Below are 27,702 nucleotides of genomic sequence, written 5' to 3'. Positions count from 1 at the left end.
TAAGGTGTGATTCAGCGATTTATCAACCCAACACTGGAACTAGCAGGACACCAATGGCATTGGTTGGATTTCTTTTTTATTTATCAATGCAGCGCCTACATGCAGTTTGGTCAGTAATAGAACAAAATGTATTCTCTTTCAAGACAGTATGATAATACACTGAAATACTTTAATAGTTATTTATTATAATAATTTCTTTGTTTACACAACAGGGATTAATAGCAACATAAAAAATAAACAAAAATCAGCGGTATAAGTATCAGCTATCAGACAACGTACAAAACATACATATTAGCCAACAATTTCACAATTCCAATATTTAAATGAGCATGAATCTGAATTGTAAGAAATAGTTTTTGTAATCCCAAATTTAGGAAGCTCATATGTGTTTCTGCCTTGGAATTAATTTTTGTGAAGTTATCATATAAATGTACTGGAGTAAAAAGGGAATTATTCTACTCTGAAATTTAAACTAAAAACACTCAAGTAAAATAAAAGTGCCTGAAATGATACAGAAAAGAAGTAATTGAGTAAATGCCTCTAGTTACTTTTCAATGCATGTACTGCATCATATATATGTCAATAACTTAAGATGACAATTATTCATACAATGCAATGTGCTACAGAGTCATTCATTTAAAACTGTTTGTCAATATTTATTGCACTTTGATTACATTACAATAATGGTTAAAGCACATCATTATGAGTGACATTCATTGTACTCTGGCCGTGTCATATTCCCTCTGTAGCAAAGGAGTGCGATGAAACTCATGTAATAAATATAGTATAAATGTGAGGTGTGGAAAAAGACTAAAAGTATGCACAAACATTACGTATGTTAAGATACTGAGAGTTAGGAATGCTTTATGTTACACAACACACCTAAAAAACAGTGTATATGTTTTTTGTCTGACTCAGAAAGAAATTATTGGTTGTGTTTTATTAAAAAATAAACATAAATAAATAAAAGCATTTGTTTGTAAACCAACATATGATCCTGCCTGTAGAGCTTGCATAAGGCACCTTGATCTGCTCGGCATTGCTTCATTGGTTCAAAGGTTTAATCCTAAACTCTTAATATAGTTTAATTGTTTGTGTTATATGTTATTAAAGAATGTATTTTTATTTATTTATTTATTTTATTATTTGTATGTAATTCTAGGACACATTGCTTTACCAGGTACCTAGTCTGGGCAGTCAGACATTTACAGGTCATCATATCAAAAATGTATTTTTGTAACATAGCCACATTTTACAAGATTAAAAACTTTAATGACTCTTTTTAAAAATTTGTATGCTTTTTGGTGCATTTACTATACATTTTATACTATTTTTTACAGACAACAGTCTTAGAACAACAGTCCCAAAGTCCTCTCTTGACAGCACTTCTATATCTCTGGCAGGAGCTAGAAATGAAAGCTACTTTTATATCATATCAGTTTGCGCAGATGACTCATTCTGGAAGAAAGATGAAGTAAGTTTCTATAACAACTGTACAAATGGATAATTGTACAGAGACAAGACTCATGTTTGACAGTAAACTGACATCTCTGTAATTAAGCAACTGCAAGAGTTTGACTCGAAGACACTATCATCGACATCAACTCAACCAAAACCAAGATATACAAGGTTGTTGCACTGTGTTCACTAGATAGGTTTATATTACTCCATAGCTAACGTTTTTGGGATCTGTCACATGACTTCATTTCATATTCAGTTTTGAAGTTTTGACAGACGCCTCCAAAAAGTAACAAACTCCAGGGATGTCGTCTGGAAAGTTGGCCGGAAGCTCCTGTCTGCTCCTGGGAACAAACACGAACTCTGGGCGACCCTTCAGCAATCTGGGACAAAGAGCGCACAGATAAAAGATGGATCTCAAAACAACGTGGCGAATTATTTGACACAAGAGGAAACACAGTGCTCATCCAAATGTTAAGTTTCCTGTCAAGAGCACTTTGGGTTTTTTGTTATCTGCAACAACCACTTGTGGAAACAAATTATACTGTGCAGAAAGAGAGGTATGCAATTTTATTTGGGGGGTTCTGCCTGAATAGGTTTACTTTGAACAGTTATTGTTCTGTTCTGAAAGGCTTTTCTTTAGTTCCAGTAATAGCTAGTCTGCTCTGATTGGTCAGTCTGTCTCATAAAAATGAGGCAGTGGTCACCTTTCATAAGTCTATAAGTAGCAGCGTGGCCCCGTAAGAGCTGCCAGCTAGGTAGCAAGTCAGTCTTTTTATTTGTGGGTCTGTCTGTAGGGGGTAATTGTCATTGTGTTACCTGACAATGTAGATAAGTCACAGCAGAACTGTCTGGATGATAAACAGGACACTTCAAGCAGTTAAAGGGTAGCATTTTCAATGGGAGATTATATCTCCTTTTGGGATGGACTAACTTGAACCTGCAAAGCTTTTCAGATTATATGTTTTGAGACAGTGACATGTGACTATGAGCTACTTTTCTTGTTCCCAAGTTGCAGAGTTATATCACCTGTGGGTTGTGGGGCTGATGTTGATTTTTCTAGGTTGGCTGCATGATTCAAACTTGTTGGCCAATGTGACATTGTTCCCAAAAAGGCAGTAGCGAGGCATCTTAACCCCAACTACACCAGCAAGTACTGAACCGGTGTGGAGGCCGATACGCATCTAGGAAGAAAATGAGATGTTTTAGTTCAAGTTTCAGCTTGTCTTGCCTTACACATGCACGCAGTCGTGTGCACGATGACACCCATTCCTGCCTTCATTCTCATGCTGCTATACTCATCACCTATGGTGAAAGTAACATCTGAATACAGTAACAAATGCAGAGACCTGCCAAGAAACCGATGTAATTTTAATTTTGGGAAAAGTGAGATTTACAAATATTGGTGTGTGTATATATATATATAATTTTTTTATTTATTTTTTAATTTTTTAATTTTTTTTTATATTTTCATATATTAGAAACAAAATCTAATTCCTCAGCATAACATTTTCTCAATATTGTATGGGTATAATTTTGCTACAGAATAACGTTTTGGTGTTTTCAGAGGGATGAAAACCTTCCCAAGTAACCACTGAGGAAACATCCAGAATGGCATTTCTGGCATTCGTGGAAGTTAATGACATGACTTTGCACATATTTGGTTTGGCTGATTCTGACAGCTGTTAGGCCAATTAGGACTTTTTAAGGCAAAAACACCACATAGTTTTATCATCATCAGACATGCATGATTACATATCAGAGTATTTAGTCAAATATCTAAGACAGTTCACTTTTATGAATACAATTCTTTCTGTGTAATAAATTCTGTGCTGTAATGTGCTGCGCAGTTTGTAACATCTTATGAAGAGTACAAATTAAGTAATGTTTAACTTATTTTATTTCTGACATTTAATACATAAATTAATGCAGAATGAATCTTGAATCAATGCCATTCGATCAAGATATGTATCTATTTAGGTTTTTAGTTCAAGGTCAATAGAGCTAATCAGTTAAGGATGAATAATTCACAGTTAATTCTTTCATAATTTAATATGCAACCAAATAGCTGAAATGTGAGGCTATTAAATTAATAATGCATTTACACACTATATAGAAATACATTACTCTGAATACACTTCTCTGTTATAGAAATCAAGCTAGCTTCATACATAAACTTCTTCTGTAGAGTGCGTGAATCAGCATTTCTTAACAGAAGATAAGTTTTGTGTGAACTGCTACTAAGAGCAACCAGCAGTCAAGAGAGACACAGAGACACACAATTAAATCATCCTGAGTCAGATGTTGGTGAAACATTATGATTTGTACTCTGATTAGATAGTGTCACCTAATTATTAAAGATGTTACACTCTGCTTTTGTGATTCACATTCTTGTTTTGATAGGTTAGACTCATGTTGAAAAAACCCCAAAATTGTCTGACTCACTGATACAGTGACAGTAGTGGCTGTCAACGTCATCGTTCGTTAATTGTGCCAAGTTCTCTGCAGATAAGGACAATAACTGGAAAGCCACCAATAATAGTGACAACAGTTTAAAGTGCAGGAAGCCATTAAAGCGTTACTTATTGTGTGAAATCATTATCTGCTTTATATTCAAATTATAATAAACAACATTTTGTAACAACAACAATGTAGTGATAGTTCTCTTTTTCTTGTTCTTAAAACTCTCCAAATAAAAACACTCGGACACTGTTGGAAGTTACATAATCTGACTGAATAAAGAATTGTACAGTAATTAGTGCTTGGCCCTCACCTGTATTGGTTCTCCCGTTGGCGTCATAACTCCATTTGAAAGCTCCATCATCTTTAAAGCCATGAGTGCAATTTGAACAGCATGAGTGTCACTCTCCCTGTGCAAGCCACCAGCTACACAGTATGCATCACCAATGGTCTCCACCTGAATAAAGCGGAAGATTGTTAAAATTATTTCTACAAAGACAAATATAAAACGGCATACATTGTTTCAGGAGCTTTTTATGTCTTCTCCTACTCAATGTCAAGGGCTTTATTGCTGCATTTAAAGTGGCACACCACGTTTAAGCTATGAGCCGCGACATTGGTGCATATTAATATTGTAGCAGTAGCAGTGTGTGTGTGTGTGTGTGTGTGTGTGTGTGTGTGTGCACGCGCGCGTGTGTGCGTGTGTGTTTATCTATGTGTAAGCAGGCACGTTTTGTTAAAGCAATAGTTATGTGATAGCTGTGAATGTGTTTAGGTGTGTAGTTTTAAACTTTAAAGATGTGTGTGGTCTGACGCATGAACAATGGGTTAGACGTAGCAGAAGTAGCCCACCCTTACTTTACTCATCAGTCCTTTATTTTCATTTCCAAAGCATTAGTAAGTCTTCCAATATGAGCTATCTTCATCTGATATATAAATGTGATATTCTTGAAGCTTGGTCAATGGTGTTGTGGCTGGTGTGATCACATGAAAATATGGACCCTATGTGTTTTTTTAATCTGAGACTATGATATTTAACTGTTAAGAATACATTTGACATGAAGGGAACGAACCTTAGACAGAGTGATAAATGTAAAGTGGATATTCACCAAACAGTCTGCAACAATTTGCCTCCATCGTGCAGCAGAAGACAAGTAAGTGTAATAAAACTTAAACTGTAATACTGTAGTACTTTATTAAAAAGTCCATCTTTTTCCCCCTTTCTTCTTCTATTCTGTGCAAATCTGAACTGGAGAGCACTCAGCTGCTATGTGGCTGGAACAAAGTAAAACTATTTTTAGGCTCACACATGTGGAGTGGAAACAGGGTCCTCAAGGAACCTCTGACTTCCTAGCGTTTTACGAGATATTTGTCAAACGCGCTACTCTCTCTGTTATGCTTCCACGACAGTTTGATTACATTATCCAGCCTCCCTGCAGATTAGCAGCCTATGCAAGACACTTGGCTAGCTGGTTGAGTTACAGTCCTTTGTACACAAAATGGTATTACTTTGTTCAAAATGTTGTGAAAGCATTTAATGCATTTGTAACCTCCTATTCATATATATATACACATATATTTATATATAAATGTATGTATATTATACTTGTCCTGGTGGCCCGGGATGTTGCAGAAAGAGCTTCAGCAGGCTCTTCTTCTACCAAATGGGTTACAGGGGCAGTTCTTTGTCCATGAGTTTTGTGTGTATAGTATGTGTATATTATTTTAGTGTATAATTATATCTAAGTTATTCAAGCTGCAGGCACGGCTGTGTGGTCATGCGGGACACACAGGTAATGTCCACCTTAATTTACGTGGGAGTTAAGAAAAGGATTTTAATGATTTACAAAAGACAGAAACGGAGTACTTACAACTGACTTGCACACTTACATTCCTAGCAAGATCGAGTGTACTTACATAAAAATTAATGAACCAACAAATGTATTAATAAAATAACGATTGTTGTTGTGGCTATTCATAAAGAAAGAAGTCACCTATCTATAAGTCTGAAATTTTTGCCAGCAAAATGACTTTCTAATAAACTGCAAAAATCCTAGGATGTTCAATCTTGATGTTGAGTCTTGCTTAATGTTGTACCATGTCACTTACTGTTCCATAACAAATTTGAAAGCTTGACAATGATCCAGCATTGTTAACACCTGAGTGGTTTCCCAACATTTGTGCAGTGTAGACATGAAAGCATGTGTGAATGTTCACTGTAAAAAAAAAAAAAAAAAAAAAAAAAAAAAAAGCTGAGCTCAGCAATATATATTAACCTACCTTATACACATCAAGCTCTCCACATTGGTGGTCAAACCTGGTGTATAGCTCATTGAGCATGGTGATCACTTGCATGGGCGTACAGATTGAGCAAACAGCCGTGAAGCCCACAATATCAGAGAAGAGCATCGTAACATGGTCAAACTTCTTGGCTTGGACGGTTTCACCCTGCCACAGCTGCTGTGCCACAGTGCCGGGAAAGATCGAGAAGAGGAGATCCACTGTTTTCTTCTTTTCCTCCTCCAGAGCTTGATGTGCATGCTCCAAGGCTGCCTTGGCCTTCCCCAACCGCTTCTTCAAACCATCCTGTGCTTTGGCCTGCTCGCCAACCAGGACTACATCACGGAGAGCGTTATGAATAGGGATGTCTGACAGATAGAGGCCGCGACCTGTCAGCTCCTCCAGCTTGTCCACGCATGGCGATCCCAAGAACAAGATGGCGTTTGACTCTGAAACGTAAATCATCTGACCTTTAAGGTCCATGTGCTAAAAGGAAAAGGAAAATGATGAGAAACATTTAGAAATTTTTAACAAAATTGTTATTAAAAGCTATGAGATCCTTACAGCTCAAATATTCTGTGCATTTGTACTGTAGGATGCCTTTTTTTCTTTTTAAAAAAAAGTACATACATATATATATATATATATATATATATATATATATATATATGCTGTGGGGGGTGTTTTTATCCATGGAAGCAGTTTTTTCAAATGTATACACAATTAATTCCCTCAAGAGATGTAAATATTCCAGTAAAATAAAATGACAGCTGCATACAGCTGCAATCAGCCACAGTTTTAAACAAAGCTGAAAGATTTATTTATGTAGGGAATGTAAGCCGGTCAATTGGTCAATCTGTCTCACAGTCAAGACTTCAAGAGATAAAAATGTGGGTTGTTTAAATAAAAACCGTTGCAAGCCTTTGGTTTGTGTGTTTTTGTTTGTTTGCCTTTGAAGAGATCTGACATCGTCTTCTCAACAATTTTCCGATTTCATTCATTTTGTCTGAAAATAGCTAACATTTTTGACAGCTTATTCTTTATTTTTCATAGACAGACAGCTTTCGCAACAATGACACTGAATGCTTTTGATTTCTCATGTTTATATTCTCTCTACCAGAGGTGGGACCAAGTCATTGTTTTGCAAGTCTCAAGTAAGTCTCAAGTCTTTATCCTCAAGTCTCAAGTCAAGTCTCAAGTAATGTCAGGCAAGTCAGAGTCGAGTCTCAAGTCACTGGTGTAAAAGTCCAAGTAAAGTCACAAGTCTGAAACTTTGAATTTCAAGTCCTTTCGAGTCTTTAAAAAAAAAACGAAAAAATAATGTTGCAGTTATGCTAAATGTAAATATTAGACCATGTAATTTTTAAATCTGTGTTTTTCTCAACACATGACAAAATAGTGAACTTAGAAAATATACACAAATTGTGAAATTGCACCTCTTTAGAATGCAGCTCAATTAAACCTAGCTCCAAGAATAATTTTCACCGACAGTTCTGAGATAAGCTGCATGTTATTCTTGGATGCGGTTGTAGGACCGGCTTTAAAATCGCATGACAAAAATATCACACACATTAAAAAAAAAACTGCATCACCAACGTAGCCTGGACAACATTTGCTAGTTAGATGAAGTCAGCTATCTCATCTTAGCATATTTATATGCATATTTATAAGCATACGGTTCTTGGAGTGAGTGCACACACTCATGAAGTTTAGTAACTTCCGGTCACTGCAACAAGCCCAGGTACAGTTTACCGCCGGATGGGTGCAGGACCTTGAAATGCACCGTGTAGAACGAAAGACCATCGTACGTATCATAAGTTTACCAGTCTCACAAATCGTCTTCATAAATACACATTCCTTAACCGTTTATTAATATAACCTTTGAGCTCAACGGTAATTAATTAGTAGTGGAAATAATTTCTGGTAGCATCACAGAAATGTAGCAGTGACAATAATACTGTATGCTGTAATCGTACTGGGCAATTAGTGATACAAAAAACCTGTTTTATCCTGTGAATAAAAGTATATGTTTTTGTCAATGTACCATAATAACAGAAGCGAAACGCAATATTGTGTCAGGACAATTCACTATTTATGCACAATAAATAAAGGAGCATAGCGCGACAATTTCTGTTCAGCGCCAGACTTGCTTGTAACCTATATCACTAATTATGTTATGAAAATGACGTATTAACTACAACAGCAGACTGACCTTTGTGGAAATGCTTGGAGCAGACTAACCTGTGAGCTGGAGTGTTCTGGGACGTTATATTTGATCTTTGAATGGCTGCAATCCAGGCCATCCTCGCCTGTTTGTCACTTCGGAAACATGGCTCGAACAATTTCTCTTAAACGTCGTAATCCGATAACAACCGATCTCTTTACCCGTCGGCTTCCCGTGGCTGTCATGCGACCGGCTATTGCAGTTAATAATACAACAGCTTCTTGACATTTTTGTGTTTCTTTTTATCTCTGTGTAACTGATTTTAATTGAAAGCCTGCGTGCGCTAGTACTTCTTGCCACGAGTTCCCAGAATCCTTTGCGGTTCTACCCGTGAATGACGTCACATTTTCAATCTCTATATAATATGCGTGTTAAATTTTATATTTGGGGTGAAATATCAAGTCTTTTCAAGTAAACCGGTTCAAGTCCAATTCAAGTCCCAGGTCATTGGTGTAAAAGTCCAATTCAAGTCCCAAGTCATTGGTGTAAAAGTCCAAGTCAAGTCACAAGTCTTAGAACATTTTTTCAAGTCAAGTCTAAAGTCATAAAATTAATGACTCGAGTCTGACTCGAGTCCAAGTCATGTGACTCGAGTCCACACCTCTGCTCTCTACTATAAATTATTAAATATTTGTTAGAATAAATGAACATGAAAATTTGATTTGTGGAGCCATAGGAGTGGGCCGTTTTTCCTTTTTTTAACGTATCAGATAATTCAAGTTATGTTAATGTGCTATCTCTGCTGACTGGAATATAAGTATCAAATTGCTGACCCAAGATGCAAGAGACTGTGAAACTTGCTGGCTCGCCCATTTGCTGATTTCTACCTGTTTTAATTGGACCCTGTTCACTAGCTGTAAATCTACCACTGGAGGACAAGTGCCACATGGTATTAAGTGGAAGCATCTTTGAATAAGTTTCATTATAGCATGCAACATTTACTCGCCAGTACCTCTCATTACAACTGATGGCTGTGCACCCTTACAAAAATAGCATGAGCATGGCTGTGGCTTTGATGGATAAAATGGTTTGACATTTCCTTCTGATCTCCACTGGGGGTATAATGTTGATCTCTACCTCAGGCCGAGTGCACCCAAGTACACCACTAATAAGCTACGATGCTTATAAGCAGCCCATTTTCCCCCTCTTCTACCCAAGTTCCTTAAACATGTAGGTGATGATGGGAAAATGTTTTCAGCCTCTCTAGTCTCTCTAGTCACTTTTCAAGGAATTTCACAGATGTATCAACGTACCTTTCCTGTGTTATCTGTGGTGGCAACTCCATGCTTTATCCGAATGATAAACTGTGCATTTAGCATAGTGAGGATACCCTGAAAGGTACATTTGATCTGGGGGGACACAATAGAGAAGTGGTCTTGGAAGGTACTAAACCGTCTGAGTCCATCCTTCCTGATCAGTCTTTTCCTGAGCCCGTGTCCTACTTGCACCAGAACCAGATCCTGGTCAAGTATCAGATGGAAAGGGAAGATAGTGGAAAAGAGAGAGGTAGGAAGGGTCCCAGCTGAGGTAGCCCGCAACGGACTGGGGCTCAGATTTTTTGTATCTTTAACTACAACTGTGTACAGGAGGCTGGGCTGTGGACTGGATTGCAAGATGGTGTCTCTGCCATGTTGGAGGTCCATCACCACATCCACAGTGGTGTTGTACAACAGGCGGGCAGCAGCTTTGATGACTCCTGGGAAAAAGAGCTCAGTGGTGGTGCAAGGGTTGAAGAAATAGACAGTAAGCAGGCCCGGATCTTTGTCTAAGCAGAGTACCGAAGGTTCGTTTACACAATCTCGTCTATCCGGGTTGGGCAGCATGCTGCTCTGTTTCAACAAGACATTGAAGCTGTTGAGGAAGTCGTGGAGCGCTCCCCCCACCACCGTCAAAATGTGGCTGTCCTCTTCGTAACACATATTAAAAATCTCCTCACCAAGAGCAATTTTCAAAGCTTCTATCGGGATTCCTGTTAGATACATGAAGAGGATAGGGATCTAATTCACAATCAGTGCTTAAAACCCCCCTAAAACATTAGCATGTTTTGGCCAATAAGATTCCGATTTGTCTTTACCTGTTTTGACAGAATGAATGTTCATCATCTCTAATAAATGCTCTGGTTCACTGCTACAGCTCTGGTGATGTGAACAGGAAATTGCTAGACTGGAAAGTCAACAAATATCAAAGTCAGACACACATTAAAAACACACTTTCAGTAGACAGTCACTGAGATACAGCAGACATCGGCTGGAATTGTCCACAAGATCATTTTAACCATTGATTTTCCTTTTCATCTGTCTGTAACATCCCAGACAAAATGGAAAATGTCTGCTATAACTTCCTAGGTGGCATTTTTCTATGTGCTTTTTTGTCTGAACAAACAGCCAAAGATTTTTTTTTCCATATTTATATTTCTATATCCACATATATGACATGTGACCACAAAGACTGCAAAACCTTGCATTTGAGAGGCTGCGGCAAGGTAACAATCGGTACACATGCATTAAAAATGAGGGAAAACATCACCAAAAATAGTTCCAAATTAATTTTCAGCTAATTGGTTAATACACTAATCGTTTTAGCTCCTCATCAGACCATGACCCTACTGTGAAAACTACGCATTAATGTCACTGCGCATGTGATATTTTCCATAGCAGTCTAATGTGCCCTTCATTTGGGAGGGTTTTCTCTTTTTCTCCAGGTATCCATAGCAGCCGGAGTCTGTGTCACAACTCCTTGTATCAGTCTAGTAGTGAGAGTGCCAGAAGATATTTTGTAACAAATCACACATCTCACCCTCACTATTTTTATCATGAGGAATACACGCTGTGGTGAAAGTTGTGGGCTAGACCTATAATTCACAGACTGCAGCTGATAGGATGAGCAGTGTTTTTATTGATGTGTTGGTGGCAGCTGAAATTAAAAACACCAGTTACCTTTCAGAGTCCCTGCTGTGATCTGATAGTGTCATCATTCGTTGGAGGGCAGTGTGCAGCCTTTGAAACTGTATCACAGAGTGCCCAAAGCAAGTTAAAGGTCAGCGTCTGAGAATACTTAAACGTCAATTACAGAGGCTCTAATATTTATAGCATAAGATTTATCTGTTTCATTGTCTCAAGCGGACACAGGGGCATGGTGTCTGTGCTTTAAGGCAAAAATAAATAAATAAATAAAAATAGATGCGATAAATGCAGTAATAGTTGTGTTTTTTCACAGGTCTAAGTAAAACACTGCAGAAGATACATGAGGTGAATAAGAAATGCATTTATAACTCACCTCGGGACATGCCAGTTTTCGGATGCTATCCCCAAGTGTATGCAGGTTAACTTTGGCTCTGCTTGTCTTCTTTCGAGGTACACCCTCACCTGTTTTTCCGTGCACGTCCTTGGAAACAGGCAATAAATCCGCCGTCTCAGTTGAGCGCTCCTCAAAGTCTCCGAGCTCATTATTTTTGGCGCTGGCAGAGAACGGACACTCTCCGGATATCTTCAGCTCTTTCAGCTTGGCGCAGAACATCTTCCCGGCTGTAACCTCCTGGCGCTTCTCTCTTATCTAATTTCGGAGGGAGACAGTTGTGGACGAGCAGTTGTGGTCTCTGGGGGAAATTCCATCATCTGATGTGCTCATCGGGATACCTTCCTCCTCTCAACCCGACGATTCACATGATCAGCACCAAAGCCAGAGACCACATACAATATTTATTGAAAACAGCATGGGCAAATGATGGCAGGGAACTATCATTACCAAAAGCCAATGAGGAACTAGAGGGGGGCAAGAGCACTAAGCCAATCCATGCGCAAGTGGGGATGGTGTAGCCAAGCAACCTATCAGCAATGAGAAATTATTTCCAGACGACTCGTCGCATGCAAAAAATTTTTTTTCACTTTAGCCCGACAGGGAACCATCAAATAAAACTAGTAACGTATAAGGTTAACCACACTTCTGTTATATCCCCGCTCTGCGCTGAAAGGTGTTCATTTTACATTTATTATCTTATTTGGCATTACAAATCTCGCATGGCTTACTCTAATAATGTATTTGTCACTCATGTTATCTGCACATGTTTAATTCATTCCAGAATCTCACCAGTATTTCCTGTACGAACGATCAGCTGTACTGTAATTATGAGAAAGATCAGGCCAATGCAGCCAATTGTCCTGTCTTTTCAAACCAACGACTTAAGCCTTCCTAAGCGTTTTGTAATTTACAGCTGTTGGACAAATTAATTGTTTGAATAACTTTCTATCCAACATAAAATTATAAATAAATAAGTCATGATCAGGATCAGCGCATTAAAGCTTTCCTCACCGAGAACACTTTCCAAAGCTTTCTTGTCAGATACATGAAGGGAATTGAAGTTTGATTCACGAACAGTGCTTTAAAAACATTTCTACATTTTGGGCAGTAAATTTCCGATTGATCTGTTTTGACAGAGTGAATGTCACTACTGCAACTCTTACAGGGTCTTAAGTCTTAAACAATTTGTGGTGCCGCAACTTGCAATCGTTACACAAACTATTGAACCAAAAGTTCATTTAAGCGGAAGACTGTATGAAAAGCAGTATTTCTACATGCTTTATGAGCAGCACAATGATTTAAAGATGGTCCCCAACTTGTTTAACTCACACCCATGCCTATACACGTTTTATAAAGCTGTACAGATAACTTAACTGATGCCATTGCATCCAGTTTGGCTGAAAGGGACTAATGTTAAAAACAAGTGAGTCCTCCTCATCTCTGCTCGAGGCTACATCAACCACAGATAACTCAAGGGTTTCATGAAGCAGCTGTCTAACAGTGGCACATTTACAAAAACACAAATGTGCTTCAGTCTTGTAAATATATGAAGTCTGAGCAACATGAGATCACATTTCCACAGAAGATGTTACCCTGTGTGAGTTGAATTAGGTCTGTTCTACTGAAGGTCGGGGAAAGGCGCAGAAAGGATTGGACATGTTAGATGATCATTTATAAAAAAAATTGTGGAAAAAAATAGATTTTGTTGGCTATGACAAGGCTAAACTCGTGCTTGTTGGCCATGTTTGGTCTGAAAAGCAAGCAATTTCACTACAACACCATAAATCAATTTCGAGAGTTTAAATAATGAATAGTATTGTCACATGGGACTTTTCTTGTTTCTCACAGGGACTCTCTCTTATATAACCCTGAGCTTCTTTTAAGGTCAAGACCAAAGATGTTGCTACCATATAAAACAAAAGGTTTATAGGTTAGAGATTAAAGGAGGAACCCTTTCATCAGGCCCCAGGGTGGGCGCCCCACTAGAGTAATTAATTTAACAGTTCAACCTAAGGGGGGGGGGGGGGGGGGAATTTAAAAAAAAAAAGCTACTCATTTAAAATGTGCAAGTTATGTTACATGTGACAGTTTCATGGTACTTTAACTGAAATGACAAGAGCATGGATGCTCTGAAGGAAGGCTAAAGTTAGTGATACAGGCAGATAGTGGCTTATTAGCTACATCTGGCCATGCAGTAAAATAAATAAATAAAATAAATAAAAATAAAAATAAATTCAGTGAAAGTCAATGAATTTTAAGATGATTTTAACTAACCTGAAAGCAGCTTCAGTGCAAATCAGTGCCATTAATACCACTGGACAATCACTTTTACTGATGTTTTAGGCTTTACTGCCACTGAAGTTGACAGATTTGAGTATGTTCCTCTTTATCTATTGCATATTTGGTATACTTAATGCACTTTGTGGATTTTTGCTATGTGTATAGGTGTCTCTTAATCTCAAGAATCGCAGTATCATGCTTGTGTAAAGGTTAAATAATATTAATACCAAATAAAGTCAATCTGTTTAACGTTGTAGCATCTACTACCAGTCAATACAGAAAGGTGCTAATGAATAGAAATATCATTATTTGCCTTTTTAAAATAAATCAATTGACTTTAGTTATTTTACACAAACAAAATCACAATATGAAATGCAGAAAAATAGAATAAATATTTATTAAAAAAAATAATTAAAATATATTAAATCAATACTCCGAAGTTAATTAAAGTTATGTTCTTCATATAAAAGAAAATGGAAAGTGGAATAATCCAGGTTTCAGTCTGTAATCATGATTAGTCATGGGGAGGAGCCATCGAGTTTGACGGCCACAGGTGGGAATGATTTCTTTTACTGAACGTGCTCCTGTAGTCGTAAAAAAAAATCACCCAATCTTGGTCATGAATACAACAAAACCTGTCATTTAACACAGACCCAAACATTGATCGTGAATTTATTCACGAATGAGATAAAACATTTTGAAACCACACAGTCCTAACTGTGCAGACTATCTTTAAAACTACTGTAGGCGTTGGTCTCTTGGTGCTGTACTTCTTAAGAATGATGGCTTTCTGACCCTTTCGACCCCTATAGATATGATTTAAGAAAGAGAACCAAATCTTTTAATTACATTTGGAGTTTCTAAAGACTTTCAATGACTTTTAACTTAAAATTATTGCACCCAGTTGTGGGGTTCTGATGAATAAGCCTCCTGAGCCACAAGACTCAGGATGTGGCTCATTTCCTAATTTTGTTTTGGTTTGTTTTATCCCAAGCTCCTCCATCTTCATGATGAAGATATTTTGGGAAAGACAATTAACTTTTTGTTAAAGTTGCTGTTGTTAAAGCTTGTTGTGTAAAACTGCTTTGAGGTGAGTAAAACCACTCCATTCAAAGGCCGGCTCACAAAAGTTAGCTAACATTTCAAACACTCCCCCCCCCCCCTTACAAGCAAATTTACTTAAAAGCAGCTCTAATGGAGACCAATTGAATAATATTTTTAACATGTAGCAGCGTTTGTGTGATTTTTTTTCAGACATTTTTAGCTTGAAACAAGATCATGCTTTACAACAAGTCCAGAGCAACGACTTCTAATTCACTTTAAGTTAATAATATAGCCTCTATCACAGCTATCCAGCCAGTGACTTGCTCGTTTGCATTTGCCTCTCGGAGCACTGATATGGGGTTGGAGGGCAACATCTTGAAGCAGATCTTTTTCCCCAGGTCTTAGTGACCCATCTGCTACCTCAGAGGTAACAGCTGCTGCTGCCTCTCACCAGGACCCAGTGGAGAGAGCACCAGCTGCGCTGGCATGAACAAACATCTTTGTCATGACTGGCTGAAAAGTTTCAGTGTTAATTTCGGCTTTGTTTTACTCTGTGTCTTATCAGTGTGTTCTTTCAGAGGAGCCATGTTTGCACTGAGGGAGTAACCACCAGGTTTCAACACATCTTTCAGATAAAATGAGAAGTGCTGACTGACACAGCAGGCAGGTCTGTTTCTCGCTCTGTTTGTTCTCAAGTAACACCTTGGCGACAGGGGAAAGTGGAAAATGGTTCTCCGTCTAAGTGCAGTTGTTATGATTAAGGATCCAAATTCAGAGAAAGAAGAGGTGCTAATAAGAGATGACATGATATCTTCAACATCTCATTCATCCTCTCAATGATCACAGGACTGAACCGAGATTGATCTCACAGCTACTTCTGGTTGTCTGTGCTAGAAATTTGAGGAAGGTGGAGAGAGAGCTCATGCAGAGCTCTATGATGTCATTAGGATATCAGTTAATAGAATAAAATAAAATACCTAGAAGAGGTTGGAAAAAGAGGGAAGAAAGTCCAGCTCCTCCATTCTGTGGAATCTGGTTTCCGTGCATGAAATCCTCCAATATTTCCATCTATGGCTACACCGTTAAAGCCTGAAGTCATAGAAGTGGAAATAAGAAACATTTTATCAGCAAACTGTAATAGCAGTAAATGTGAAAGCCATTAGGCAGCATAATTACATTTCAGCCTTACTGCATATTGAAGCCCAGCTGATTATTGGTAAGCCAGTATTTACACCAGATATTAGCTATTTGCTCATGTATCAGTATAATTTATAACAGGGAATAAATGAAAAATTCTAAAGAGTAAAGAAGAGATGGGAGAAACACCCTTCAACCATATTATAAGAGTTGATGCTACACAGTTTGTCCACAAGAGGGCACTCTGCAGCATCCTTTTTGGGAACAGCCATGTTTGGAGACATAAACATAACATCCAGCTGATCCAAGTACATTCAGGCAAAGCATAAATATAGAGAAATCTGTAAAGGGAAATCCATTTATGTGACTGAATGAATAAGCTAATATACTGGAATATTCTACTGATAAATTGTGTTTTATTTTATTATTGGCCTCATTATGTTGACAAGTTAAACAAATATCATAATTTCTGGGACACAGCATGAAGTGGAAATCCATAAATATAATATTTGTGATTAAATTATTTATATATATGTACTTTTTTTTTAATGCAGCATAAGGAACAGAAAAGTATGCTTTCCTTTTCCTCGTCTGTTGCCTGCCTCTATTCGTCCCTCAGATGGTGCCCTGTGGTGAGCCTCTTAGTGTTGAGGAATGACTAGGACCAGTGTGCAGACCTCATGCCTCAATAGGAGACCAATCAAGTGAAGCTAAGCTCATTTGATATCCTGCAGCAAAAGGAGGTTTTCATGCAATGCTCTCTTCTACTTGTTGTTTTTAATTACCCCTGGCATTCCCTAACATTTGTAGGAAAGCCAATAAGATATAATATTCTTTATAACTGTTTGGACTTTAGTTCCATGCAGGTGACAAATGTTTGAGAGCAGAGTGAAACTGCAATGCTCAAATTATTTCTGACATTATCTGATGGCATTTGGGAAAGAAACTCAAATAGTGGCTTTAATGGCTGGATAATCTAAAGGCAGGCAGGAAAATGTAATTATAGTTACATAAAGTATTTACTGTATACTGCTTACATTGCCTGATATAGACAAATTAGAAGATTTTCATGAACTAGATTAATCTTTCAGCTCTGAGAGAGCACACAGATGCCAAAAGCTACTTCTTTCATCTGTGAGACCTCTGAGCATAACATGATCCAGATGTTTCTCTTCTTGATATTACTTGAAAAAAAGTATCTTGTGAGGCTTTAAGATTACTTAAAGGATTTTTTTAAAGTGGGCCTTAAAATAACTACCAAGTTCTCATAGAAGCACTGAAACATGAGATTCTTGCGGTAATCATTCCTCTTGTTCAAAGTGGTCATTAAAACCTCCCTAATCTACGTTCAGTGGCTATTTGGTACAAGTGATTCCAACATTAATCTGAAGCTAGTGGCTGTTTTACAATTGTTTTGTTTTGTTTTTTTATCATATAACATCAATTTTCCACTCTGTCGTTGCTCACATAGGTGTGCAAGACAGATTTGCGCTTCTATTTTGTAAAAATGTAGCTTTGAACCTTCATGGCTTGTCTACAATCACCAGCCACTCGGCAAAAGGAGCAAGAAAATAATCACACTGCTGATACTGAAATGCTTTTATATAACTCTCATTAGAAAGCCAAAATGGGCTACCCTGAAAATAGTTATATGTTTCATCACAGCTGCACAAAAATTCTTTATATATATTGAAGTTGGGGTTTTTTGTTTTGTTTTTTACATCCCAGCACATCTGCCACTTTTCACATAAATAAAAGGCTCCAAAGATAAACTCTGCCTATGGACATATGATGAATGTGCATTTGTAATGTGAGTTCTTGCCATATAATCATTCCTCGCTCACACTCTAATATTTATAGCATATAACTGAAAAGATCTTAATGCTCTGTTTATGATACAAAGGGAGATAGTTAATCTCATCACAAATCTTCCTCAGCACACTAAGTCCACGGGAACTCAAGAGTCATGACTTCACACTGTTACAATGCATGCTGCTGCTGCCGGACTCAGTTTGATAAGAGGGAACATCCTGGAGCAGATTGCCACATTTAGGCACAAAGAATTGTTTAATAATGTAGATACTTGGAGTACAATACTGTGGTAATGTTGTGTTCCAGCACTTTAGTGTATATATTGAAGAAATATTGAATATTCTATAAATGTTTTAGATAAAAGAAATCTTAATATTAGACAAAGATAACATTTACAAAATGCAAAATGCTTTGTTCATTTAGAGAAAAAAGTTATCCAAACCTACCTGGCTCTGTGTGGAAAAAAGTCATTACTTTCTCTCTTCTTTGCAGAATTGTTTTATTTTGACCACACTGGAAGGTTTTCAAGCATAAATGGCCTGTTTAAGGTCCAGCACCATGTTTGACTGTCGGTGTGATGTTCGTTTTATGAAATGCTATTAATTTTATGCACATGTAACTCAAACCTTCCAAAAAGTTCAGCCTCTGTCTCGTCAGTGCACAGACTGTTTTCCAAAATGTCTTGGGGATCCTGAAAATATTGTTTTTTGGCAAATGTGAGTCGAGCCTTTGTGTTTCTTTTGGTCAGCAGAGTTTTCAGCTCTCACCATAAGTTCACTGGAATCCCAAAGAGTTACAATGGCTTTGAAAGTCTTCCCAGACCAATAGATGTGACTGATTTTGCTTCTCAGCTGTTTCTGTCATGATGTGCTGCCTTTAGAGATCTATTAGTCGACTTCACTCCGTCAGACAGGCTCTAACTAAGTAATTTCTTTAGTCAACAGTAACCAAAGTAACGTGAGTGTTGCTAGTGAAATTGAAATAAGTTAGGGGGCAAATACCTTTTCCCTACACTGCACCTGTTAGGTGTGTTTATTTTATTTTATCTGACACTCTGTTAGATTTAGACAACTGACTTTGCATGCGTGTACAAGAGGAACCATTTCATCTCTGTTTTCCAGTAATCCTAACAAACTTGATTTTATCCAGAGGCATTGTTAGGACAAAACATCAGTGACCTGAAACTGTCCTCATTTTCAACCCCACTTCCTGGCATGTGGTATTTGTGCTATTTGACTTTGACATAGCAGCTAAGAATAGCTAATACAATTTAAAATGGGGTGGAAAAGGTCTGTAATGGGAATATTTTTTCAGTAGATCCTCCTTTTTACAGATATTCTTGTAATTTATAATTCTTAGGCTGAAGAGTTGTCCTTTATATTTTATAAATCAGAGGGTGTAAATCTGATTTATCTGCAAGCCGAGCCTTGATGCTGATTTAATTTATTTGCCTTTGACTAGAAGAGCTTTGGCAGTGATGTTTGGAACAATTTATGACTTAAGCCTGCATAACAGCAACTTAAAATATCAAAAGCCTTGTCTACACTTACACTTCTGGCTTAACTCACATAGCTCTTATGAATATCCTGAGATAAACTGGCAATGCACCAAGAAACACATTTTAACCTTTTTTTGTGTGTGTCTGACTGTGAGCACTTACAGTGTTACAAAACACTTATTGTTGTTTTTAATACCCTCCTCCCCTGCACACACACACACACACACACAGTCACACACACCCATACAAAATAAATATCTCAACAAAATTAATAAGAAGAAGAATATTGACACATTGTGTCAAATGTTGCATAAGAAGGGGAACATGGGCAGTGAAGCAAGACTAATTAGATGGAGTAAAGTGTGCATTAGAGACTAAGCACAAGATTTAGCGTTCTCTAAGGGAGGACTGAGGAGGATTATAAGTGCCTTTATTTACTTATTGGCTAATTTTACCCCAGATGTAGATAGACTAATGTTGGGTGTTGGTTTTTTAATTATTATTTTTTTTGTAAACTATTGAGTATATGATTGCTTATCTGATGAACTACAAAAATCCATGCAGTAAATGTGAATCTCAGGGGATTCACATTTCACAACAAAAGTTCAACTAGAAGATGCACTTTTCCTCGGTTCTCGGGAGGATATAGGTGGTAATATACAATACATTTATAGGCGTTTTAAATTTAAAAGGGAAAAAAACTGATAAAAGAAAACGAAATATTGTGAAGACGTGTATGACAAACTATCTAGAAAACGTTCCCGAACTTACGAGTTACTATAAATGCACCATAAATGGGCGGAGCCAGTGTGGCCCAATAGAAAGCCCCAACCAGAGACACGTTGAACTTTTGCTTTAGTAGACATGTCAGCCCCCAGTGCTTAGAAACAACTGACAATAAACAGTGTAGTTCCTTTGCTAGGCTGAGAACTCCAAAATGGTAAGGTTGCTGAAATTAAGTTATCGAAACGAGGTCGTGTCTGTGTTCCTCTGTGTTCAGACCCACGAGTAAGTCTATCTTGTGGGTTCTTCAGTTCGTGGCTTAGCAGTTAGCCAGTAACGCTAAAAGAGTAATTACAATCGTTGTCAGATGATTCCCCCAACCAGCCGCTGACTTCTGTCGTTTTGTGTGCTATCAGGTCGTTGTTGACTCCGAGACTGCGACCGTTCTTCGTGTCAAAGGTCTGCTGGAGTTCAGATGTCAGCTGGACAGCACAGATGGTGTGTTCAGAAACGATTTTTAACAATATGTCTAAATGTACACACACGTAAAGTTAAAACATCCACAGTCGTGGTAAGTGGTTTGCATCCATTCAGCTCGCGCATGAATGTCATGATATTTTGGGGCTTTTAATGATTTCTTGGAAGTGCTGTCTTCCGAGCACAGCACACATTTTTAAGACTTAAAAATAATAATAATTGTGTGTGTGCGCATATTTATTTGGGTTTTTTTTCCTACTAAACACAGAGTCAAACCCTGTGTGAAGTTCAAATAAATAAATACACTCATTTCATTTTTTTTTTTTTAAATAAATGGAGATTAAGGTTCTAAAATGTATTTTAACTTGACGGGGCTAAAACCTGTTACCTTCTCATTTGAGATCATGATTGATTAATAAATTGTAGTTTCTTTTTGTAGTTGTGAAAGTCAAAGGAGCTCCATGAAAATCTAAGAATGAGAATTACAGATTTACACAAGCTGAGAAGGTCTCATGGAGCCACTTCTAAACAACTGCAGATTCCATAATCATCACTTCAAACAACTGTACATAATTACATGTTATTTACATATGTCGCCACTTTGTCATGGTCTGGTAGAAGACTCAAACTATCACCCTTAGATTAGAGGAAATTGGTTAGGATGCTCAGGAACAACCCAGGAACGACCAAAGCTCAAACTTCCTATGAACTAGAAACTGCTGGAACACTAGCGTCACTGTCCACAATGAAGAGAGTTTTACATCAGCTTAGACTGAGAAAGAAGCCCTTGCTCCAAAATCGGTACCTTCAAGCTCAACTGAAGGACTATTGAAAATTTGTGGATTATGCTTTAAATCTGCGTCCGTGCCAGGAAACCAACCAGTTTAAATGAACTCTACCAATTCTGCCAAGAAGAGTGGTCAAATATCTAGACAGAATTATGCCAGAATTTTGTTGTTGGGTACCACGATGAAACTCACTAAGTGACACTTAACCAAATATTAGTGGGGGTCTATCTATATATTTGATCCCGTGTGGATTATAGAAAATGCAGTTTTTCTATTCATTTTTCCTGCTATAATTGAGTCAGACTAAATGCTATTTCAAACTTTACCCACATTACCAGGAATATAATTTCAATATACATGCTTGATGTAATGATGGCCTTCTAAGACAAAACCCCCAAACATTACTTTGGATGTCCTCATTTAGAAGATATTTAGTTAACTAAAGTAAAATGTATACATGTGTAGCCGTTTAGTGTACTAGAAACAGTAAATTCTATAACAGAGTGGCAGTAACTGGTCAAATGCAAATTCCAGAACTCAAGCCATACAAATCTATTACCCTAACGCTGTAGGAATGTTAAAGAGAAACGCTATTTTCTTCTTACAGAGCAGCTGGTGCGAAATGTCATCTCGAGAACGTTTGAGACTCTTCGCTCCCAGGTGAAATCTGAATCCTGTGTTCTGGCAGTGAGCGACAGTCCTGTTATTATATGGCCAAACAAAGATGCTTATGCCACACCTGAAGAAATAACTCCAAGTACACTATGTGAAGATATGCATCAATGGATACAGTAAGTACAGACATTATTACAGTGCATTATTTCTCTCTTGAATAGATTCTTCATCTTATTTTGTAAGAAGAAGGCTGACTGACATGCAAGAATTGAGACAATATCTTTGATTGTGGCTCATGAACAGTGGTCCCTTGTTGCACAGTGAGAGATGTTCAGAGTTGTGGACCACAGATAATTTGGGATGTAATTATAAAAAAAATGTCTGAAATTTTAGGACGACTACCACACACTAAAACTGTTGCTACCAACTAACCAACAGGAACACAGTCTTTAGTGACATATTGATCTGCATCTTTTAGTGGCACGATGAAAAAAAAATCTAAAGCAGAATAGATGAAGGTAAAAAAAATAAAAAATGCGAAGCTAAAGTAGAACATTTAGTATTAGTATCTTGCCCGAGGATACTTTGGCATGCAGACTGAAGCAGCCAGGTTTCAAACTACCAGATACCTTCAGAGTAGACTCTATCCCTGAGCTGCAGCCACCCACAGCAAATTTCAGATATTATGTAAAATTTCAGACATCTGTGGTCATGTAATACATTTTATGCACTCCATACTACGAACTTTATAGGAATAAATGCATTCATGTGTTTGACACTTTGATTTGCGCTCATCTGTTTTAGTCTCTGTTTTGGTTTATAGTTTTAAATGTGTGTTTGTGTGTTTCCCTATATTGTTCTGGACCTCTTTTATTGTCATTGCTGTTTCTTTGTATTTTATTGGGCTATATTGAAAAGTGTGTGTGTGTGTGGTGGGGGGGTTGTTTTGTTTTTTATTTCAGGGCAGACGAACAAGAGAGTTCTGGGAAAAAATCATCAAAAAAGAAAAGCAAAAAAAGTTCGGTGGCGGTACGTATCGAATAATCAGCAATATTTTGTGTTCTGTGAATAATATGGAGCCATATTAAAGACTATAATCAGTTTGACAGTGATTTTTTTTTAATTATCTGACCAATTTTTGTTTATAAAAGAAAGAAAGGAGAAAATAGCACTGTTTCCTGAGCCCAGTGTGATGCTTTGATCCAGTCTAGTCACAATAGTCCATATCACAGTGACAATACATGATAAAAGTGCTGACACAGTAGAGCAGGCTCAGTCCTGCTGCCACAGGCCAGGCATGCTCTGTCTTTGTCAACCTGCTGTTCACTGCAGATGCGACTTGAACCTATGCCACTGGCTGATTGTTTCAGCTCTCATCATAACGGTTTTTTTTATGTCTAGTTGTCTTTATGGCGTTTGCGTTTACCTGTGAATATAAATTCACTCTTATTCCCTTTCAGAGTGTCATAAACCTTCGTCTGATGACGGAGGTGACAAAGCCAGGCCCCCTCTCAGCCCCCATCCTCACCAAAACAGTTCTGAAATCCCACTTTGTGAGTGTGACTCTTCCACTAGACTGTGTTGTCTGCACCGGCCGCAGCGATACAATCAAGGAGTATGTCTTTTATACAAAACATCTGGTTTCATACCACTAACCAAAGCTCGTCTCTTACAGTAATATTACTTTTTGGGTTTTTTTATTCTGGTATTGCAGTGCCTGCGAGCAGCTAATTGAGGCACTAACTCATCAGTTGTGTGAGATGGAGAAAGTGACTCTTCAGAACATGAAGGGAATGACATTACTTGTTCCTGAACCGGTCCACTTCCTCCTTCCAGAACCAAAAGGACTGGTGACTGTGGTTTATCCAGTAGGAGTGCCTGACAGCCAGCTAGTAGCACAACGTAAGGTTAGTGTCTTAACATGTGCTCAATCATCCAGGTAAGGAAATCCCAAGAAGTTGATTCACTTCATCTGGATGTAGAGCTCCGTCCAGATGAACAGAATCAACTTTTTGGGAAAGTAAAGTAAGAACCGCAGACTGAACTTCTATCATCATAGACATATTAATCCCAATGAGTTCAACTTGTGCTTTCTTGTTTAAAGAAAGGACAAAAAGAATGAATGACCTTTCCTTGAAACTTTATTTTGTCTGAATAGGAGCTGCATCAGCAGTTTGAGCTACCAGATGACAGGCCTTACTTCAGAAGAGCCAACGCTTACCACTTTCCCAATGAGCCCTACAAAGACGGTTATCTCCGAAACCCTCATCTGGCTCTCACGCACCCTACCCTAGATAATGGAAAGGTATATCTAATTACTTATTTTAAATCCTTAACAGTATTCTGCTCATTTGCAGAAATAGATGAACACAGCAAGATTTTTTTTTTTCTTTTCTCAAGGTGTATTTGGTCCAGGGGATCTACAGCTATCACCACTACATGCAGGACCGTGTAGATGACAATGGCTGGGGCTGTGCTTATCGCTCCCTGCAGACTATCTGCTCTTGGTTCCAGCAGCAGGGTTACGTAGAGCTGCCTGTGCCCACTCACAAGGAGATCCAGCAGGTAGTTGCCCTATAAAATATGATCAGAGTACAAGATATGCCCACATTTCCTCTTTTTTTTACAATGTTATCAGACATGTCCAAGCTGTCTGGTTCTCTGCTTTCCAGGCTTTAGTGGATGTTGGAGACAAGCAGGCATCCTTCGTCGGGTCACGTCAGTGGATTGGATCCATTGAGGTTCAGGCTGTTCTGAGTCATTTGCTTGGGCTCACTTCCAAGATCCTGTTTGTGAGGTGGGATTGCATTTCTTGTGAATGATTATGTGTTTGTGGATGATTTTAATATATCTGACAACTAATCTGCCTTCTCTGTAGTCAGGGAGCTGAGCTGGCGTCCAAAGGCCGAGAACTGGCCAACCACTTCCTCACTGAAGGAACTCCAGTCATGATTGGTGAGCTCACTTTCAAACTGTTACAGTTACATTAATTTTATGACCTCACAGAAACTTTGTTTTCTTGATATTTTTTATGATAAGCCTTATTTTTATAATTCATTATCCAAATATAGAAAAGTTACCTCACCGCAAAAACCTGAAGAGAAGCAGAAGCCCACTATCATTCCCAGGATTTTTTTGTTTGTTTTGTTTTAATTGGCAGCTTATTGATTTTGGATTTGGTAAAGAAGGGAGTTCATTATAATCAATAAACTTCATTTCCATTACAAAGTAGTGGAAATTTGTCATGAATTTTGCTGTCAGTGCATGACAACATAAAACTCACTATAAACACCACATATAAACATTAAAACATTTTTTTTTAAAGTCACATCACCACAAAAACTCAAAGAAAACCAGAGCCTGCTATCATTTCCAGGATTTGTGCGTACAGTCATCTTAAGAATTTTACTAATTGGCCCAAAAATATGAATTGTATTCTATTGATTATGGATTTGGAAAAGGAGGGAGCTGACTATTTTCAGAAGCCTGTACTGTTGATAGCTAACATAGACAAAGCTTGTTCAAACTTACATTGCTGTTTGCTCTGTGTTGCAGGAGGAGGCGTTTTAGCTCACACTATCCTGGGTGTGGCTTGGAGTGAGACCACAGGGCAGATCCGCTACCTCATCCTAGATCCTCATTACACTGGAGCAGAGGACTTGCAGGTTATCACAGACAAGGTAACGGAAAAGCATTCACACCGCCAGCAATTCTCAGTCTGAAAAGCAGGTTCCCACACACTGTGCTGATCTTGGTGTGGCTGTTATATTTCCAGGGCTGGTGTGGCTGGAAAGGACCTGACTTTTGGGATCAAACTGCGTATTATAATCTTTGTCTGCCTCAGAGGCCGAAGGTCATCTGAGCTCCCTCAGCCTGCCAGATGGATCTCATTTCAGTGAATCATGTTCAGAAATATGGAGGAGCACTCTAACTCGCCTTCTTTATGAACACGTGTCAACTTTTGCAAACTGAAGTAAAATGTGTTATTACTGTATGTAAAAGGCTTTGGTTTTGGTTGAGTCCTGCATAAATGATTAACTTGCAGCTACAGTTGGAAGTAATGTTTGTACTGAAATAAGAAAATAGTTGTTTACTGTGCTTTCATTGTTTGACATGGTTTAATATAACAAAGGCTCATCAATTATATCAATTATGCTCAGTTATATACGTTGATCTTACTTCATTTCAAACAGTTAAACAGTTTTCTCATTGCCTTTTGTTCCTGGTGGACATATGAACCTACCATGAAAGATGGAGTCCTTGCTAAAATGCCATAACGGGCAAACCACTCATTGGTCACTTTATTAGGTATACCTGTTTAACCACTTGTTAATACAAATATCTAATCAGCAAGTTGCATAGCAACAACTCAATGTATTTTGGCAAGTAGACATGGACAGGACGACCTGTTTAAGTTCAAACTGAGCATCAGCATGGGGAGGAAAGGGGATTAAAGTGATTTTATGCCATGATTGTTAGTGCCAGACAAGTACAGAGAACGGTCTGAAAAAGAGAAATTATCCAGTCAGTGGCAGTTCTCAGAGTGAAAGTATGTTGCTGATGCCAGAAGAGAATGATCAAACTGCTTTAAGTTGACAACCAAGATATGCAGAAGAGCATCTTTTATGTGTTGAACTTTGAAACAGGTGGATTGCAGCAGCAGAAGACCACACTGGGTGCCACTTTTGTCAATTAAGAACAGGAAACTACAATTCATGCAGGCTCACCAAAATTGGAAAAAAGAAGTTTGAAGAGTTTGATGTCTGCTGCAACATCTGGATGGTAGGGTCAGAATTTGGTGTAAATAGCATGAAATCATGGCTCCATCCTGCCTTATGTCAATAGTTCAGGCTGATGGTGGTGTAATGGTGTGGGGAGCATTGCTGCTGACCATGTCCATCCTTTTATGACCTCAGTGTAATCTTCTGATCAATACTTCCAGGATATGAACCAAAATCTCTCAGGAATGTTGCCAGCACCTTGTTGAATCTGTGCTACAATATTACTATTTATATGATAAATAATTAGTTGGTGTAGTCCTACATAAGACGACTAAAGAACAAACCTTACATCACATTGTACAAATATGTATTCTGTATTCATTTGGAAACAAGTTACAGTTGAAACAAAGAAATTAACTCTGTTTTTAATGAATAAAATACATTTCACTGAAACTAACCCTCAGTTTGTAGGATATGCAGGTATTCGTGTTTAAAAAAAAATGGTTAATGAAAAAGTTATTTGTGGAAAATGGTCCTTCTTCGTAACTGAAGTTCCAATATTAGCCAGGTGTCACAGTCAAATGGATGGTTTTCTTTCAAAGAAAACAGAGATTTATTAACTTTTTTCATCTTTTTCATACTAAATTTGCAGTTACTTATGCCTTCATTGTCTGAGTATGGGACAAATAAAGAAACCCCCCCCTATTCAATCCTCATTTCTACCCATCCTGCATTGGCATGTAAATTATATGACAGTGACCAGTCACAGGTTTATACAACAGATCCCCCCGAGTGCTATTGTCCCAGGACATCGGCATTTCATTAGTGTGTGTCACTTCTTGGTCTAATTATGTTATTAAGAGTAAAACCATGACAAATTGTGATTTC

The 27,702-nt window shown here is 37.9% G+C and overlaps 2 protein-coding genes across 2 annotated transcripts; one reads left to right on the top strand and one right to left on the bottom strand.

Annotated features, from left to right (window-relative positions):
• Window positions 1-98: 98 nt before the first annotated feature.
• gucy1a1 (guanylate cyclase 1 soluble subunit alpha 1) lies at window positions 99-12,148 on the bottom strand. Its single transcript, XM_085409802.1, has 8 exons — window positions 11,699-12,148; window positions 11,359-11,426; window positions 10,497-10,585; window positions 9,676-10,391; window positions 6,199-6,684; window positions 4,232-4,375; window positions 2,488-2,642; window positions 99-1,841 (listed from the first exon to the last, which is right to left on the bottom strand). The coding sequence occupies exons 1-8, from the start codon at window positions 11,936-11,938 to the stop codon at window positions 1,703-1,705; spliced, it is 2,037 nt and encodes a 678-aa protein (XP_085265928.1). The 5' UTR covers window positions 11,939-12,148; the 3' UTR covers window positions 99-1,702.
• Window positions 12,149-20,315: 8,167 nt separating this feature from the next.
• Window positions 20,316-27,490, top strand: ufsp2 (ufm1-specific peptidase 2). Its single transcript, XM_085409801.1, has 12 exons — window positions 20,316-20,430; window positions 20,630-20,711; window positions 22,086-22,269; window positions 23,056-23,122; window positions 23,554-23,708; window positions 23,808-24,000; window positions 24,252-24,398; window positions 24,494-24,658; window positions 24,766-24,890; window positions 24,972-25,048; window positions 25,649-25,773; window positions 25,869-27,490. Exons 1-12 carry the CDS (start codon window positions 20,428-20,430, stop codon window positions 25,953-25,955), a joined length of 1,410 nt encoding a protein of 469 aa, XP_085265927.1. The 5' UTR covers window positions 20,316-20,427; the 3' UTR covers window positions 25,956-27,490.
• Window positions 27,491-27,702: the final 212 nt, after the last annotated feature.

Source organism: Rhamphochromis longiceps, linkage group LG6 (genome assembly GCF_057381845.1).
Source record: "Rhamphochromis longiceps isolate RC_006_pf linkage group LG6, R_longiceps_female_GT1.1, whole genome shotgun sequence".
Classification (NCBI taxonomy): domain Eukaryota; kingdom Metazoa; phylum Chordata; class Actinopteri; order Cichliformes; family Cichlidae; genus Rhamphochromis; species Rhamphochromis longiceps.
Note: the sequence above shows the minus strand (reverse complement) of the source record. Positions and strands in the feature narration are given on the sequence as shown.

What these genes read in the sequence shown, in the direction of transcription:
- gucy1a1 (XM_085409802.1), bottom strand. Translation starts at nt 11,938, where the DNA reads ATGTTCTGCGCCAAGCTGAAAGAGCTGAAGATATCCGGAGAGTGTCCG. An exon ending in CATTCATTCTGTCAAAACAG is followed by an intron (nt 10,392 to 10,496) that starts GTAAAGACAAAT and finishes TGTATCTAACAG; the next exon opens with GAATCCCGATAGAAGCTTTG. An exon ending in CAACGGGAGAACCAATACAG is followed by an intron (nt 2,643 to 4,231) that starts GTGAGGGCCAAG and finishes TTTTCTTCCTAG; the next exon opens with ATGCGTATCGGCCTCCACAC.
- ufsp2 (XM_085409801.1), top strand. An exon ending in AGCTAGTAGCACAACGTAAG is followed by an intron (nt 24,001 to 24,251) that starts GTTAGTGTCTTA and finishes TTGTCTGAATAG; the next exon opens with GAGCTGCATCAGCAGTTTGA. An exon ending in TCCAAGATCCTGTTTGTGAG is followed by an intron (nt 24,891 to 24,971) that starts GTGGGATTGCAT and finishes CCTTCTCTGTAG; the next exon opens with TCAGGGAGCTGAGCTGGCGT.